At 41.3% G+C, this 18102-nt stretch overlaps 1 protein-coding gene and 1 long non-coding RNA gene across 2 annotated transcripts; one reads left to right on the top strand and one right to left on the bottom strand.

The window, feature by feature from the left end:
* Positions 1 to 342: 342 nt before the first annotated feature.
* On the top strand, positions 343 to 942 carry LOC134069111 (uncharacterized). The gene is made up of 2 exons (XR_009936772.1): positions 343 to 755; positions 815 to 942. It is a non-coding gene; the product is annotated as an uncharacterized LOC134069111 (long non-coding RNA).
* Positions 943 to 2023: 1081 nt separating this feature from the next.
* On the bottom strand, positions 2024 to 7927 carry LOC134068846 (uncharacterized). The gene is made up of 10 exons (XM_062524632.1): positions 7879 to 7927; positions 7252 to 7596; positions 6759 to 7166; positions 5893 to 5940; positions 5709 to 5765; positions 5339 to 5425; positions 5227 to 5251; positions 5032 to 5069; positions 4843 to 4920; positions 2024 to 2992 (listed from the first exon to the last, which is right to left on the bottom strand). Exons 1-10 carry the CDS (start codon positions 7892 to 7894, stop codon positions 2820 to 2822), a joined length of 1275 nt encoding a protein of 424 aa, XP_062380616.1. The 5' UTR covers positions 7895 to 7927; the 3' UTR covers positions 2024 to 2819.
* Positions 7928 to 18102: the final 10175 nt, after the last annotated feature.

An 18102-nucleotide genomic window follows, 5' to 3' on the forward strand; every position in this document is an offset into this window, starting at 1 on the left:
ATGCGTGCACTAGTCATGAATCAGTCACGTGACTAAATTCAAGATGGCTGCGACCGGTAAACTTTCGAAAGTGACTGCCTGAATAAACAGTCATGTAAGTAAACAACCAGTGCTTTTTCAAAGTTCTCGATGTCTCGTTTTAAATGTCAGGGCCCTCAGAAGTCTACCAATAAAGTGTGGAGCTACTTTGAGCCTCATTAATGGTGTAAAACAGTGATTTATTTGCACGGCACGCCGATGCCCGAGCCACTAAAGTTGAACACCTCTTTTACTATTGCTGAGCTACCGCCGGGTTTCGGAGAACAGCTGACAGGTCGAGATCAGCTCTGAGACAATCGCTCACACTCGGTATCATATTTCAACACACTTTAAGTCAATATCACACCGGAATTCTCCTTTAAGCATATTTTGTCATTTGTATTTTGCATGATGGAACACATCAAATGTAGTTTGTAACAAAATACTTTGGGGGATTATATTATTTCACATGCTTAAAAATGTAAACATTAAAACTTAAATCTGTATTTTTTCTCTCAAATAAGCCCAAATTGAATCACTCAGTTAACTACCTTTAACCATGACAATAGGCTATGCTTATCATCATAGTAAAATATGTTGCCATATTTTTTGATGTTGGTAATGACAATGTCCAGGTTAGATGCACGACTATCATGTGACACAGCCTGTAGACCGACTTATTTGTTTTTTTATCTTCATTTCAAATTGTCATTTTGTCCCGTATACTGTCAACAAAGGTCAACCATGTTACATTTGTTTTTTTATCTTCATTTTGTCCCATATACTGTCAACACAGGTCAACCATGTTACATTTGTTTTTTTTTATCTTCATTTTGTCCCATACACTGTCAACACAGGTCAACCATGTTACATTTGTTTGAAATGCAGTTTTGATTAAAAAAAAACCTTGTGTAAGGTCTTCATATAATATATTGATATATCTAGTTGGTTACCATATCTGGTAACACTTAACTTGACGGGTAAGTTCATAACACATTAGCAGCTGTCATAAACTGCACATAAAGCATTCATGACTGTTTCATGAGACATGACTCAACATTCATATCAAACCTGATAACTGAACTCTGGCTTGTGGTGAGGCATTACGGTATCCATATGTTTACCTGTGTCATATATTGGTATGTTGATATGAATGCGGGGTGTCTCTTCAGGCCCTAGCTGCCCACAATGCCTATCATCGTGCACCCAAGCTTAGTGGTTGTGCTAGGTGTGTGTGTGTGTGTGTGTGTGTGTGTGTGTGGCGAGGGGTTCCATGGAGAGATTCAGCAAGAGTGGGTGTGATCTACGAGTATGTGGCGCCAGTGTTGTTGGCTGCAGCTACTAGTCTGTGACGATGAGTGTGGTTTGGTTTAGTAGCTTTTAAAAGAGTGTGGTAAAGTTGGTTTTATATCGGATGGATGTGCAGCAGTTTCCGAAAATGTATTTAGTACTGGCTTTGATGGATGGATTTGTGTCAAACCAACTATAGTGCAAGTTTAATACAAGACAAACATGTTTGTGCTCTCTTATCTAACTCTAGGGGAGACGGTGAAGAACCAATTTCATAAAACGGTGTTGTGTTCCTTTAAATAGATTAATTTAAATTGCCTCAGGCGGACATATTGCTGAACAGTCTACAGTAGTTGAGATGTATTACACGGCACTGCCATCTTGTGGGCAGAGTAGGACTAGCAGGGATGTAAAAAATGTCACTGCAGCTCAAGGTTAGTTTTCAGCACCTTCACTCACACCTATGTGCGTGTCGAGGAACTACCCAGTAACTGTACAACCTGCAATTAGCACCAAAAAGGTTTCCAAAACATACACCCCCAGAATAACTTCAGAATCCTGCTTTTGAATTTGTGTTTGGCTATTGAGGGAGCATGCTGGTCATTTCTTTCAGGGTGCAGTCAAAAGCTACTCTAATATCACTTTAGAGTCAATATGACTTCACAAGCACAAACACAAGAAGAAACAAATGCACATATTCATGTAGGACTGACTTTTGATAATCATTTTAATACAAAATCATAAAATTGGTGTTAGTTCATATTTTTCCTTAAAATATCTTTACATAGTATAGGCTAAAATGCACAGCAACAGTACAACATGAATATAATTGAAGCACAATCAAGTGCAAAAGCTGCCCACTGTGCAGCATCTCCCCTTTAAAGCTCAATGAATGTGAAAGACTAGCGTGAGAAATGTTCATGGGAAATTCAACAGGAAGCTCAGAGAGCAAGAGTTCCTTCCTCATTTCAACTGAAAAGAAGCTGTTTTCACACATCTCACCCCAAACCACATGTACTGTACGTGCTTTCTTTTACACTAATGATGGCAGACCCGTCAGGCATTTTCCTACAATGCTTACAAAGTAAATGTCATGACATCTCTCGTCATGGCCCAGTAACAAATGAAACACCACTGCACTGCAACTATGAGGACGCTGGTGACTGATGACCACATGATCTAACACAAGCATTAACTGATGCAGTGAAATGAGAGGTGAGAAAAAGCCCACTTACACCTTACTGTACACTTCAAGGGATATTCCACCATTTGGGGAAAGCCCAATTACACCTTACACATAACATCGGCTGGAAAACCATTAGCCTAAACACAAATACACTGGACCAATGCCATAACTCTGACATTCAACATGACATGACCATAAATGTGAGCAGTGGGCACAGTACTAGGGGTTGTGTAATACTAACAGGCCACATACAGCACAACAGTCCCAGCAGGCCTCATGCAAGACCTGCCGTAGACCACTGACAGCACTGACACACAGTGTGACACTATGGACCTGAGGATTCATAAATGGAGTTCTTCTTCATCGTGGTCTGGTGTCCTGGTGGTTCTGAGGCAGGTTCTCCATCCCCACTAGTGGAACGGTCAGTTTTCTGCTTGGGCAGCTGAACAACAGAGTATGTGACTTCCTGTTCTCTCTGGCTCGCCTCATACGGGGAACCTACAAAGGGAATTAAGACAAAATTACACTCTTGGGTTCTTGGAGTAATAGGCTTTAAAGAACCCTTGGGGGTTCCTTTGATGAACTCTTCAAAATGCTTTAAACAACCATTTAGGGGTGCCATGACGCAAGTGTAACAAAGCTAACTTAGTGCATGTGGAACGTTGGTAAACCTCACTCCCCGGCGCCTCAAGAGTGCTGCTGGCATGAAAGCTAGTATGGTTATGGTTATGGTTATTTAGCAGACGCCTTTGTCCAAAGCGACATACAAATAAATAACAATACAAATTAAATAAACAGTGAACAATTACAAAATGGGGAGAATAGCAATATTATCAATAAAGCAATAATTTTAAGCACTAACCTAATGAGAAATAAAACAGTGAAATGAGAATAGCAATCAAATAAGTGACTCAATTAATTAAATAAACAATAACTACAGCATGGTATGGCTAAATTTAAGGACAATAGCAAAATAAATGTCAAATTCTATCAATGGACAAATTATAACAACAATACTATTATACAAACCATAACACATAACAAACGCTCAAAAGACTAAGTGCATATTAAACAAATATGCCTTAAGACCCCTCTTAAAAGATCCAAAACTATTGCTGGAACGGAGAGCACTGGGCAACTCATTCCACCAACACGGAACCACTGAAGAATAGGATCTACAATTTGAGCTAGCATGTATGGTTGGTCGACATAACAGACGCTCCTCAGAAGATCGCAATGGGCGGTTGGGAATGTACATCGAGATTAAAGAACTGAAGCTGGGAGCAGATCCAGTCAGTGTCCTATAGGCCAGAGTGAGAGATTTAAATTTACTGTAATTCTGGCTACTATAGGGAGCCAGTGGAGAGTAACTAGGAGAGGGGTTACATGAGTCCTCTTTGGCTGATTGAAGACCAGTCGTGCTGCAGCATTCTGAATCAACTGCAGTGGTCTTAATACACAAGCAGGTAGGCCAGCTAACAGAGAATTACAGTACTCCAGCTTGGAGATAACCATTGCCTGTACAAGAAGCTGAGTGGAATCTTGTGTCAGATAAGGTCTGATCTTCCTAATGTTGTACAGGGTATACCGACATGACTTTGCAATTGAGGCAACATGCTCAGAGAAAGTAAGTTGGTCATCAATTATGACACCCAAGTTACGTGCCGAACGTACGTGTCTAATTTAGTAGTCTGTAGCCTAACAAGCTAGACCCACATCAAGATGTAGGGTCTAGGAACTCACCATATAGGGCTCAATCAGAGGGGTGGGATAAACTCCGGTCGCAACTCCTGGTCGCAGGTCAGTCATCATTATGTTATGCCCACCTACGGACTCTATAGGCTACACGATGTGATTGGCCTGGCCCTCATTGAAACTGGCCAGCTGCCAAGTCGACGGAGAGCCTAATCCAGTTTTTAAATTGCAATACATTTCTACTTGTTCTCCAACTTCAGGCTGTATGTAGCGCCCCAAAATAATGAACTACTGCTCTTTTTGACTACATAGAATTACATAGAAAACAAGCATTACTTTCACATATTGATAATTCCAGACTAACCGAAAACCATGACTGAAGCCTACTCTTTCTTAAAGTGACAGGCATTCAATTTGACCTACAGTAATGACATTAAAGATAAATGTAAGTGAATATGACAATCGTGTAATATGTCAAAATCAAAAATCAATATGAAATAGTCAATAGTCCCCCCCATTCCAGCCAAACACCCAAAGTTGGCAACCCTGCATGCACCATTTTTGGTTCTCTCTAAGAGTTTACTTTCTTAATGTAAGTACTTAGTTCACTATTATACCATGAATATAATTTCACTCATAGAACCCAAACTCACGGTCAGTCTTCTGCTCGGGCAGCTGAACGACGGAGTACATGGGTTCCTGCTCTCTCTGGCTCACCGCATAAGGGGAACCTACAAAGGGAAGTTATGACAACATTACTTTCTTAATAGAAACGCGTACAGAGTTCACTGTTATAGCATGAATGGAATTTCTCTCTGAAGAAGACAAGCAGCCAAACTCACAGTCATCATCACCGTCCTCTTCCTCCCCGTGCTGATTACTGGAGACAGTGATGAAGAGGGGCAGTGAAGAGAAGAGTCGAGAGAAAAGCACACAAAGATATCTGCTCTTAGTCATCGCTTCAGAGACACCTCTCAACGACAATATATTAATACAATTTATTAACAATCATCAAACACACAAGATCTAAAAGGTACCTTTGAGATATCACAGTGTGAGGATCTGTAAAGACGAGAACAAATAAGAACTGAATTCTATATATTTATGATCAAATGCTAAAATGATTCTGAAATGACATAAATGTCTCACCTTTGGTACCAGCTGATCTCCTCTTCAGTAGTATGATAACAACAACGATGAGAATAATGGGCACTACTATGCCTGCCACGTAGACTCCTGGAAAATATTATTTTAGATCAGATTATCATATTTACCAGAGTCCTTCAGCAGAGGGACATATACTATAGGCCTATGTTTTCCCACTGTGCTTACCAGCACTACCATCGCCAGGGGTGACAGTTGTTTCATGAGCACTTTGTGATTGTTTTTAGTGGAAGACTCTATAAATAAACATTATTATTATATTGTTGTTATTATTAGCCCTGCCTTAATGAATGCATATCATTATATTTACTAAAGTCCTTCAACAGAGGGATATGTGTTTTTCCACTGTACTTACCAGCACTGCTATCTACAGGAGTGGCGACTGTTTGATTAGCGCTTTGTGTAGAGTGCTCTATAAGAAAACATATATTGCTATCATTATGAGTCCTGCCTTGAATGCATATTGCATTATGTTTCATTCAGACACCTCACTGCATTATTCATTATGCCTTCCATATGAAATATCAAGCTGAACTCACCAACAGTGGTAATTCCAGTGGTTGTCAGATTGGCTTCAGTATACACATCTGATCAAGAGAAATACCATGAGATAGTGTCAGTGCATTACCATCCATTATTCAGTCATGACCATGGAGATAAGTGAAGTAAGAAAATTAAGTATCAAGCAGACAAAAGCAGTTTCAGAGATTGTAAAGCATGTTAAGGCATTTATTAGCTAACAACAGTTCAAGACTATACGGCCGGAGACCCAGCGCAGCACACCACTTAGGGCGATGGCCTACTGGGTCTCCTGGGCAGTGCGTTCTCTCTGCATTTAAAGGCCTTGCCTCTTCTTGATTCAATCAACAATGATCAGTCACATGGTCGCAGCAGGGCAGTTGCATCATCAACAAATGTTCAAAAGGTCACATGGGTTGGTTGACAAGTTTTGGTGTGATCAGAAGCTGATGTTCATGTTAAAAGTAAATTATAAAATATTTCTACTACATACGTAAGCATGATCACATGAGAAATTAATGAATTATTACTATATTAGTATTGTTGTCATTAGAGTCCTCCCGTAATGAATGCATATGGCACTTTTATTCAGACGCCTCACCTCACAAAATGTCAACTTCAGACAAATCGGACAAGTTGTACATCCATGTCAGTTTTTACAATACGCATCTAACTTCACCACACTTTATGTGGTGTCTCTTGAATTGGAGATTGAGCCTGAGGAAGCGCATGGCGAAACACGTTGCTCAGAAATAAAAGCTCAGAAGTGTAGTCCAATGGTGTGCGGTGGTCCTTTTTTCTTTTATACGCATCTAACTAACTTTTCTAAGTCAAATGATAAACCAATGAGAAATAACTTCATTTACAGCGAAGTTCATATTCTTACCAGGTTTGACTGGATCCCCCACAGTGACCGTAGTGTTGGTGATTACTCTCCAGTGCTGCTGGTTGTTTTTGTTCACTTGTAAGGCACACACATACTGCCCACTGTCTGAGTGAGTGGCATTGCTGATCATCAGGTTATGGGTGTTGGTAGTTTGAGAAGGTTTGGATGTGTTAAATCTCCTCAGCAGAAGATCTTTGTCAATGTCACAGTGTGCATCAAACCCAGCATCATCAAATGCAGTGAAATGATTCGAGTACACACATGTGCTGCTCTCAGCTGCAGTCTTAATCCAGTACACCACAAAAGGCTGATTGGAATAACTTCCATTTGTTGTAAAGATGCACGTCAGATTAATTGATCCTCCTGCAGACACATGCACTGAGCTCTCCTTTACAGGATCAGACACCACTGTGAACAAAGTGAAATGTTGAAATGAAACACAGTGTGACATGTAGTTCAGCTTGCTGTTCACATCAGTTGCATTCACACTTACTGTCTGGTTCTTCCTGAGCAACAATGAAGGACTCCTTATGATGAGCAGAGGGCTTGAATTGATAAATGAAGCAGGAGTTAGAATTAGTGTGATGGAGACAAGCGAATAATCCCCTCTTTACACTGATGTCACACATTCTGAATGTGTTCTTTATCTCATTACATGGTTGCGGTTTCGGCTCTTCAGCTTTGCATTTTGATCTCTTTAAATAAGTCCAGATATTCCCGACCTTTGTTAAGCTGCAGTCCACTATGTTGTCTGAGTCCACGTCAGCATCCCATAGACCTGTTTCACAGGACAGTGTAACCTCATCTCCTTTCTGTAGGTAATGGAAATGAGTGGACCCTTCAGGGGGAAACAAAATGAATTGGTTGATAGAGTTAAATAAATAAACTGTCACCTTGTAAAATGTTTACATATTGAATTTCTCTGTGCAAAATAGGTTCCTGGAAAGAGAACATGGGTAAGCCTACAGTAATACTGTGCATCATTACTCGTTGCCAGAGTATCTTGCAGACACAAGATTTCAAATTGTGCTCTCGCAAGAACTCTGGATTTCCAGGGTACTAAGTAACCAAACCATGAACATTTCAGAAAGTGTGTTTCAGAATTAAAATAATCTCCTACCGTGGCATTGTATCATGAGACAGACTAGAAGAATGAAACTCGGTGACTCCATCGCAGCAAAGAAAACGTATGAGGAAGTGCTTGACTATTTAGTGAACAGCACACCCCTTTGAGGACGTGGTTCTGACTTGGCCAAGTAGCAGTAAGTCATCACGAGAACCATTTGAAGTATCTTTACTGTACTTCATTTAAAGCCAGGTCATGATGTTACTCTACATGATGTATGACCTGCATGATCCTCTGTATGATCCGTTCTCACGGTCTACATGTTTCTTCAGTACACACTTCTCTCATGCTACACAGTGTAATGGGAGTGCTTGTACAGTAAGAGTCTGTGTGGTAATTTGGATCACAGCCATCACTACCTCCTCCACAGGAAGTCCTCAATTTCTCTCTAGTCCTGCAGTTCTAAGTGGCATAATACAGCACAATGTTTGCTGAGTTAAGACAAGTTTATTCAACCTCTCTCTCCTCCAAGTCATCTCTCAGCCTATAGCATTAACTCTACGTTGTTCTCAGCAGTGGTGTAGTCTAGTTAGCTGTAGGGAGTATACTGTAATCAACCCCAAATGTCAATATGTACCCTTGCCTATTTTAAGTGGGTATATTGAGATGGTGATGCTTTTTCCTGCGTATCACGTAGACCAGTGGTTCCCAAACTTTTCTGGCTTATACGGCACCCCTAAACATATTTCTCTCCATCCACGGCAACCCTATTTTCTCTCAACCTCCTTTGTGCTATATTTGTTCTTCGTGCCTTTTTCTTTAACCTTGTGATATGTTGGATAGGCCAAAACTGCTTTTATTATAGGCATTACTATGACAAGGTGAAGTTAATATCTTTTTTTTGTTTGTTTTATTCAAATGAACTACTCTCATTCAACTCATTTAATTGAACTTTTGAATAAATGGTGATCAGGATGTTAAGAGACAACGTGATTGCCTCGGTGTGCAGTCTGAACCCATTTCACTGCAAAGGGCAGTGAATAACCCTGTTTTAAGGGGACGTGATTTAACGTAATTAACTATTTTTACGACTTGATTCAATACATCCGTCAGGTCGCCAATGCAACATGCAATGCGTCGCTACCACGGCAAGATTCTGTTGCATAGCTTTCGTTACGAAGCCTTTGACCTGACTTCTCATCGAGGCCGCCCCATCAGTGGCAGTGCACACACTTACGCAGCACATATTCAAGCTAAGATTATTGTTCCTCAAGTATTCATCTGTCACCCTGAAATCTCATTTCCGGCAGCATGGTGGCCAGTTCTTTGCAAAATGAAAAGTTCTCTGTAAATGTGTCCTCATCGACATCTCACGTTAGCGAGCAGCTGACAAAGGCCACTAGCATAAGTGGACTCGTATTTGAAGCGCAAACTTCCCCAATAGCCGTAGTAGTGCAGCAGATTAGTGAAAAAATCGCTCACTTTGGTATAGAAGCATGAAATTTGGCACAGATACTCTCTAAGGGCCATTATTCTGGAAAAGGGCGCTGGCCACTCAAAAATTCAATATGGCGGCCATTTTTCAAGATGGCCGCTATTTCTGTCAAATGCTCATTATGTTGATCGTTCAAACTGTGATGAAGGCATAACATTTTGTGAAAATAGTCTCTTAAGAATGTTTTTTGGAGAATGGTGCATGTCTAAAAAAAAAAATCAAGATGGCCACCACCATTTTTCAAGATGGCCGCCATTTCTCTTAAATCCGCCATTGCTATTCAGTGGTTATTATAAATCATTCATCAGTGATCCAAGCATAACATTTGATGAAAATACTCTCTAAAGGACATGATAATGGATGGGAAAAGATGCTTGTCCCAAATTCAAGATGGCTGCCATTTTTAAAGATGGCCACCGTTCCTGTACAATATTAATTATTTCAATTTTTCATATGGTGATGCAAGCATAAAATTAGGCAGAAATACTCATCAAAGAAAACTTTTTGGGGGAAAAGGTATGTGCCACTCAAGAATTCAGGATGGCAACCATTTTCAAGATGGCCACCATTTCTGTCAAATAGCCATAATGTCTGCTTTGTCTGCCTCCTCTCCTTTGACCTATCCGGCTTAGTTAAACTTGCCAGGGATATAAAATCCATGCCGGCATAGCTCTCAGGTTCATTAGAGTACACAAGCCTCTCCACCATGACAAGGTGCAGTCCACAGAGAGGAGGGACCACTGTTAGAAAAAGGAAATGTCTTTAGACCTTTTTTGAAACAGTCAGTGGATTGTGATGCCCTGAAGGTGTCAGGGAGAGCATTCCACAGATGTCGGGCAGGAGCACAGAAGGCCCAATCTCCCATGGTCCTGAGTCTGGTTCTGGGTATGAGGAGGTGTGAGTTAGTGGAGCGGAGGGAGTGTGTTGTGTTTTGTGAGTTGATTTTTGGGGTGAGATTTGGATGTACTCTCTCTACTTTTGGATGTAAGTCTCTGCAGACTCTTGCTAGGGATCCTAATGAGAAGTATGTTACAGTAGTCCAGTCTGGAGGAGACAAAGGCATGAGACAGCTTTTCGGCATCTGAGAGAGAATGGGGTGGAGTTTGGAAATGTTACGGAGGTGGTAGAAGGTCTTGCAGAGGTGATTTATATGGGCTTCAAAGGTGAGCTGGGAGTCCATTTTTACACCAAGAGTTGTGACTGTTGATGAGAGGGGGATGTTTGAGCCAGAAAAGGTGATGCTGGTTATGGATGATGATTTGGTTTGCTAAGGGGTGGCAACTAGGGATGGGAATTGATAAGATTTTTCCGATTCCGATTCCATTTTCGATTCTGCGAAACGATTCGGTTCTTTATCGATTCTCTTATCGATTCTCTCATTTGGAGAAAATAACAAATCGATCAAGTAGCATCAACTTTAGTTCAGTTCAGAAGTGAAAAGAGAGGCTAGAGGTAGACTAAAGCCTACCTTACACTGACAAGATTTGGGAAAGATTCTTGAAAGACTGTAGTCTTGAGTAAAGTCTGAATGAGGGGCATTAGTTAAAAGACTACAATCTTTCAAGAATCTTTCCCAAATCTTGTCAGTGTAAGGTAGGCTTAAGACATGTACTGCCAGCCTCTGAGCCAGTCTGCCCCTTGTCACAGTCATCTTCTAAATTAAATGCATGAGATGGTTGCGTTCATTTAATGTTAACGGTTAAATAGCAGGTGCTACAACTAGGCAAAATGCACATGAACGGTGAAACAGAAAAAAAGTGTTTGTTTAAAAGTAGGTACTATGCTAAACCAAACCTTTATAGTTTCAAAGGTCTATGCTAAACTATACCATATATCCTCAAATTATGGCTAGATTATTTTTATTTGCTTAGGCTGCACAAAGCAGAGGACTTTATTTGGGGCAGACGTGCACTGGAGACAGGCCGTCTGCGTGTTTCGTTGTGAGACATAGGCATACCGGTAGGCTATCAAAATCGAAAGATTTTCAATTTGGTTTGGGATTTAATTAATTTTGGACAGTTTGCTTATATTGCTATATGTTGTGACTGATGACCACTGAAAGCTCGGGGGTATTTGATGCATCACGATTGCGTTTCATGTAGTTGAAACAGTGTCGGTATTTCCACCTGCTGTTTATTACGAGACAGAGCGCCGCTTTCATTCATTCATTGAATGTGGGTGCTGTAGGCTTATGGAAACCTTATTCAGTAGGCATTAGCCAAGTAGCCTATGTTGAGTATTTAGGTAGCCTATGCATTATTTAGCCTACTTTTAATTAAATACGTTGGCTTGAATGCCTCCAATTGTGTTTAAATGTCGTCTCCTGCTTCAGCCTCAGAACGGGGCGGCAAGCGAGTGTGTTGGAAACCCATGGTGTACAACGACTTTTAATTGACAACAATATCAAACCAACTAATCAACAATATAAAATATTAAGAAGAGCTCTTATTTATTTCAGTTAAATATAATTTCGGGTCATAATTTAAGGATTGTAAGCAACGTTTGCAATATTATTTTGGCTGCCAACACACGTTGCATAAAGACCGCAAGTTTTATCTGCTTTGCGTTCACGGGCTTAGCCTAAAGCCTACTCATTCCATCAAATAGGTAAAGACACATGATAGAAACAATACCTTTTTTCTTGTTCTGTTGCTTCTTGATTGCCCTTGCACATAGGCCTAGCCTACACAAAGAGACCAAGAGAGGAGGACTTATGGCTATCGCACCAGTCCGCGCAATTTGCCTGTTTCTGCCAAGACGGCTATTCAGCTTTCTTTCTTTGATTCTTTAAATGTAAGCCTTTAGCCTATTACTTATTAGGCTATTATTATTATTAGGCTATATCATTTATCATAATCATTATGAAGTTTAGCTACTGCTAAACCCTTTTGCAGAGGTGCTGGCGGAGGTTTGCGCCCTCCGAGTGCAGTTTTGGACTGCGTTTGTGCTCTAACGTCAAATGTACTTAACTTTAATAACCTTATTTAAACTAACTTTGAGACTGATTGGGCAATGGGCATTGAACGCTGGTGTATACTTTTCTGCATTAGCCTTATGAAGTTTTGTGTGTTTGTCATGCATCGATAGGCTACATGTCATTGCGCAACCACTGATTGATTTCTTCTTTTGGTTCGGTGTAGCCTACTTACAAAGTCATAGAACTCACTGTAGCCTACGGAAATGTTTCTGCACATTGGTAGTATTTCCTCCTGTTGAAGAAATATCCACTTTGCTTTGTACTTGCCCTGTTGTCATCCTTTCGGGTGTAAACCCATTTGTGCTGCATCCATGGCAGTCAGCTGCGCTGAACTCGACGACGCCACGGACGTTGCGTATCTTGCGTAAGCTACGCAACCTGCGTGGCAACGTCCTTCGTGCCCATTGGAATCGATAAGGGAATCGTTTGCAAAACTGCCAAGCGATTCCAAGGAATCTAAACATGGGGAACCGGTTCTGAACGAGAACCGGTTTTCGATTCCCATCCCTAGTGGCAACCAGGATGGCTGTTTAGTTGGAGGAAGGTGTGCTCCATCCATACCTTTATCTCCTCCAGACAGGAGATGAGTTGTTTTGATGGGGATGACTGTGAGGATGGGGTTGCAGCTGTGGCATTTACATAGAGCTGTGTCTCATCAGCATAGCAGCAGAATGATTTTTTTTGCTGACTGATGATTTGGCCAAGGGTGAAATAGAGGATGAAGAGATTGGGGCCAAGGGCTGAACCCTGGGGGACGCCACAGGTGACTGTGTGTGGATTTGATCTGGAGTGACCCAGGGACCCAGTATTCTGTCCGGTTTGTGAGGTATGTTTGGAACCAACTGAGAGCAGTGTCATTGAGTCCAGTCGTACGGTGGAGCCAGTTTAAAACGATGTCATGGTCAAAAGTATCAAATGCAACAGAAAGGTCCAGGAGGATGAGAAGGAAGGGAGAGCCACCATCAGATGAGATGAGGAGGTCATTTTTGATTCTGATGAGGGCAGTCTGTGCTGTGGGCAGAGCAGAAACCAGACTGAAATTAAAAGAGTTGGTGGTCTTGAAGGTGGGTGGCAACTGCTTTCTCAAGCACTTTCGATATGAAGGGAAGATTGGAGGTGGGCCAGTACTTGGACAGGTCTTCTGGATCAAGAGTGGGTTTGTTGAGCAATGGTGATTATGGCATATTTTTAAGGCAGGAGGAACATGACCAGTTTGGAGGGAATGATTTATAATAGCGGTGGTCAGGTGGGTAAGGACAGTGATATGGGTTTTCACCAGGGAGGTTGGGAGAGGGTCCAGGGGACAGGTGGAGGATTTCATCTTCCTGATGATGTTCTGCACCTCTTCAGATGAAACCTCAGGAAAACAGTTTAGGGGTTGGGAGATGTAGGAGGAACAGATAGGGTGGGAGGACCCAGAAAGGGCAGAGTGAATATGTGCAATTTTTTTAAAAATCCATGAATTTATTTTACTGCTCTTCTGTAGTGGCAGTAAGCGTGTGTGTGTGTGTGGGAGGGGGGGGGGGGCTGGTTTCAGAAGGTGATTGACAGTGGAGTAAAGCTGCTTGGAATTTCCTGGACTGTTTCTGATGCCATCGGAGTAAAACTGTGATCATACATCTTCGAGGGACTATGAATATTTGAGTTGTTGCTCCCGGTAGTTTGTGGACAGTGCGGCCAGGGGCTTTGAAATGCCGCTTCAAGGACCCGTCCTGCTGCCTTCATTTTACAAAGCTCATTTGTGAACCATGGAGCTGGGCAGGTGAAGGTGACTATTCTGATTTTAACAGGGGCATGGAGGTCCAGGAGGCTGCTCAGATGGCTGATGTTGAATGTCTGCTGCCAAGAGTTCTGGGTTTATGTTTGTTAGGTTTCTGAAACATATATTCTGCTTAGGCTTGGAGAGGCTGGATGGGGATTGCAGATCCATAGAAATGACCTTGTGATCAGACACACCTAGATCATACACCTGCAGGTTGGTGAGAGTTTGTAATGACCAGGTCCAAGGTGTGTTCCCTGGTGTGTGTGTGTGGGGACATCAACAAATTGTTTAAAATTAAATTTTTAACCCCATGTTGAGTTCCACGGCACTGAAGTCACCAGTGTGCCCTGGTTGTGTAATGACGTTCACTTTATTAACCAAAACCTTCCTTTACACATTAAACTGAACTCTGACAGAAAAGGTGGCCATCTTGAATTTTTGAGTGGCATACACTTTTTTCCATGAGAATGTTCATTGAAGAAGGTTTGTACCAATCTTGATGATAGCATCATCCTATCATAAATTGATGTAAGGATTTTTAAGAGAAATGGCGGCCATCTTGAAAAATAGTCGCGGCCATCTTGATTTTTTTGAGGGACAAGCACCGTTCTCCATAAAACATCATTTTTCACAAAATGTTATGTGTTCATCACAGTTTGAACGATCGACATAATGAGCATTTGACAGAAATAGCGGCCATTTTGAAAAAAAATGGCCGCCATTTTTAATTTTTGAGTGGCCAGCGCCTTTTTTCCAAAAAGTGACCCTTAGAGAGTATCTGTGCCAAATTTCATGCTTCTATACCAAAGTGAACGATTCTCTTGAAATATGCAATTAATCTGCTCCACTATAGCCAACGTTAGCCCACGTCTCCCTGCAGACCAGGCATACTGGTGTGGGACACGTTACCTCGCCACCCCAAGTGAACCCATACTGGAGGTAGGAGTCGTTATATTGCCTCACTTTTCTCTTTGCTGATTTCGTCTGGTCAGATTCCGAGGTCTGTCCCTGTGGAGGTGCATGGCGTTCTCTCGTGCATGGCGTATCCATTGCGCCTATACCTGCGCCTACAGTATACTGTACCTGCACCTGCACACCTGTAGGGCAATAACAATAAGTAGCCTACATACAGCACAGTACGATACAGTAAACTGTAGCCTATTGTTGTTTGTACTGCAAATACATTTTTAATTGATAGCGCAATAAAAATGAATTTTGAAATGGATATTATGCTTTTAAAAATGTCATTAAATTATCAAGCCTTAAACCATTCAACGGCACCCCTGAGCATGCGTCACGGCACCCCAGGGTGCCGCGACCCCCACTTTGAAAACCCCTGACGTAGACTACACCACTGGTTCTCAGACACTTGTTCACACAGTGGTCAGCCACATCAACTGTATTACAGTAACCAGGAAGACACCAATTTATTACAGGCCAGACTTGCAGATCAGCAACATGATTGGCCCACTGGTTGCATAGTGTCAGCATTGATCCACAGTAGTGTGAAGTTAAATGTAGTTTGTTGACTTGGAGAAATGTGTCCACCCTGTCGTCAGCATTACATCTCTGTATGTGGCACAGCAGACTGTTATGTCCTCCCAGGTGTAGATACCCACCAGTTCTATGTGCATCACATGGCAACGTGTGTTTAAACAGGTGCATGTCTGTTACTAATGAAATAGACTAGATGTACCGCAAAGCGGTACAAAATGTGGCCGCCGCTCCGTCCTGCACATTCATTCAGCAAAAATAAATCATGCTTGTCAAATTGCTGTCTCCATCTCTGTACTCTTGCAACGTTTGTGTATGTAAATAAGTGTGTGCATGTATACTTTTTCTTTTGTGTATGTGTGCTTCTTTGTGTGGTCGCTTGTGAGTGTGTATTTGGGGGTAATGTGGTGTGTGTGCACACATGGGTGTGGTGTGTTGGTGCGTGCATGCATGCATGTGTTTGTGTGTGTGTGCGTGCCTGTGTGTGTGCATATGCGTGCATGTCCACTGTGTGTGTATGTCTGTGCATGTGTATTTCTATCAAGGGTAGCCAAACTCGGCTTGGCCCAAGGGCCACATTGGGTCTTGAAAATTGTCTGGTGGGCTATATGGGCCATTCTACCGAATTGGGGTAGACTACATCACATGCCCACTACCACACTATCTGTAAGAGATTATTGGACCCTATACCTAAGAGCCTGCTTCAGTCCATCAGCCCAACCAGCCATCACACATGTGATCAATGCTTCCAACAGCGTTCAAACCGGCACAGGTTACACCTTTACTTGAGAGAACTCAACCCTTCTCAAATTGAGAAGCACCGTTCTGTCTTATGAGTCAGTGTTCCATCCAAATGATTTTGAAGCCATCATGTTATGGTAAACATGTTACATGTAGTTGTTTTGCCGTTTCAGGCATTTTAAAGTAGGCTACTGACTGCCATGGTAACCTAGTGAGCTTCAGTGAGGACTGATCCGTCCACACTCCACAAGACTTAACTCTAACTCTTAAAGGGATTATCCGGAGTAAAATGAACTTTAGATCAAAATGAATTTAATCGAGTCAGTACCTTTCCAGAAATGTTGCTTAAGTGTTGCTAAAATGTTTCTCAGCTGCAGCAGCGACATTTCCGGAAAGGTACTGGCTTGATTAAATTCATTCTGGACTCTCTATCCGACCACATAAAGACCTCGGGATACTTCGGTTTGGCTTTAGGGACCCTCTACTCACTACCACGTAAGTGTAATGTTGTTTGGAACAGTAGAAGAGGTATAAAAATAGCGTTTTGTAGCGGCGAAAGGACGTGCCCCGTTCACTTCCAGGCTAACGAGTTTTGGCTAAAAATGGTAAAATCGAACTTTCTCAAAACACATCTGAATGACATGATTTGATGTAAACTCAACGTATGTAGCCAACTCCCAATCATCCGTAAATTGATCTAAAGTGCATTTTACTCCCTTTAAGATCTAACTTGGGTGATGTGATGAGTATGGAGAATGTCCAGCGTATGTGCTCATTTCAACAGCAATGTTTAAACATTTATGTTAGATTCTCACTGCATTTAAACCGCATTGTCCTTTACTCTGATATTTACACAATTCACATCATGTTTTTAAAATTCACATATTCATTACAATCATTTATTTCAAAAACATGTCTCAATGTCAGTAATTCTGATGGTGACTTTGTGTTGAATAAATAATGTTCTTTCTCATAACATGGGCACCAAGCAGTCTGACAGGAAGTCAGCTGTCTAAATTTATCTAGCTGCGCTTACTGCAACATGCCATGGTGTGACACCTACCGCCACATCTCAGGGCTGTATAGCCATCTTCCACATAATCAGACTCTTCTGACGTGCACCTCAGCTTTACTTAGAAATTCTGTTTCATTTGACTACCATCCAGCCAAAGCAATGCAGCCCACAGTATGTGGTAAGACCTCAGTAACATGGGAGATCAGGCTTGAATACGAGTAGTCGTATCCAACTGAATCTGTGTGTGTTTGTGTAATGTATGTCTGCATTGAGGGTTATTCATATTGTGTAACATTGCCATCTAGTGGCAGAGAAGTATTATGGAGCATTATGTCCTTTGAGTTTGTGATGTGTTATGGTTTGTATAATAGTATCGTTTTGTTATAATTTGTCCATTGATAGAATTTGACATTTATTTTGCTATTGTCCTTAAATTTAGCCATACCATGCTTTAGTTATTATTATTATATATAATTAACTGAGTGACTTATTTGATTGCTATTCTCATTTCACTGTTTTTATTTCTCATTAGGTTAGTGCTTAAAATTATTTTTTTACTGATAATATTACTATTCTCCCTATTGTAATTGTTCACTGTTAATTTAATTTGTACTGTTATTTATTTGTATGTCGCTTTGGACAAAGGCGTCTGCTAAATAACCATAACCATAACCATAACCATAACCATTATGAAACTGGTAGACACAGCACTAGTGACTGGGTAAAGTATCTGTTATTAATGTAAGATGCTTTTATTTAAAACAACATGGCTCACAGCATGACTAAAAACAAAA

This window comes from Sardina pilchardus, chromosome 21 (assembly GCF_963854185.1).
Source record: "Sardina pilchardus chromosome 21, fSarPil1.1, whole genome shotgun sequence".
Lineage (NCBI taxonomy): Eukaryota > Metazoa > Chordata > Actinopteri > Clupeiformes > Clupeidae > Sardina > Sardina pilchardus.

Bases quoted from the DNA above. Each gene is read 5' to 3' on its own strand.
- LOC134068846 (XM_062524632.1), bottom strand. The intron at 5,941-6,758 runs GTAAGAATATGA...TCTCTTGATCAG, and splicing joins GGGGGATCCAGTCAAACCTG to ATGTGTATACTGAAGCCAAT. The intron at 5,252-5,338 runs GTGAGACATTTA...TCGTCTTTACAG, and splicing joins GAGATCAGCTGGTACCAAAG to ATCCTCACACTGTGATATCT.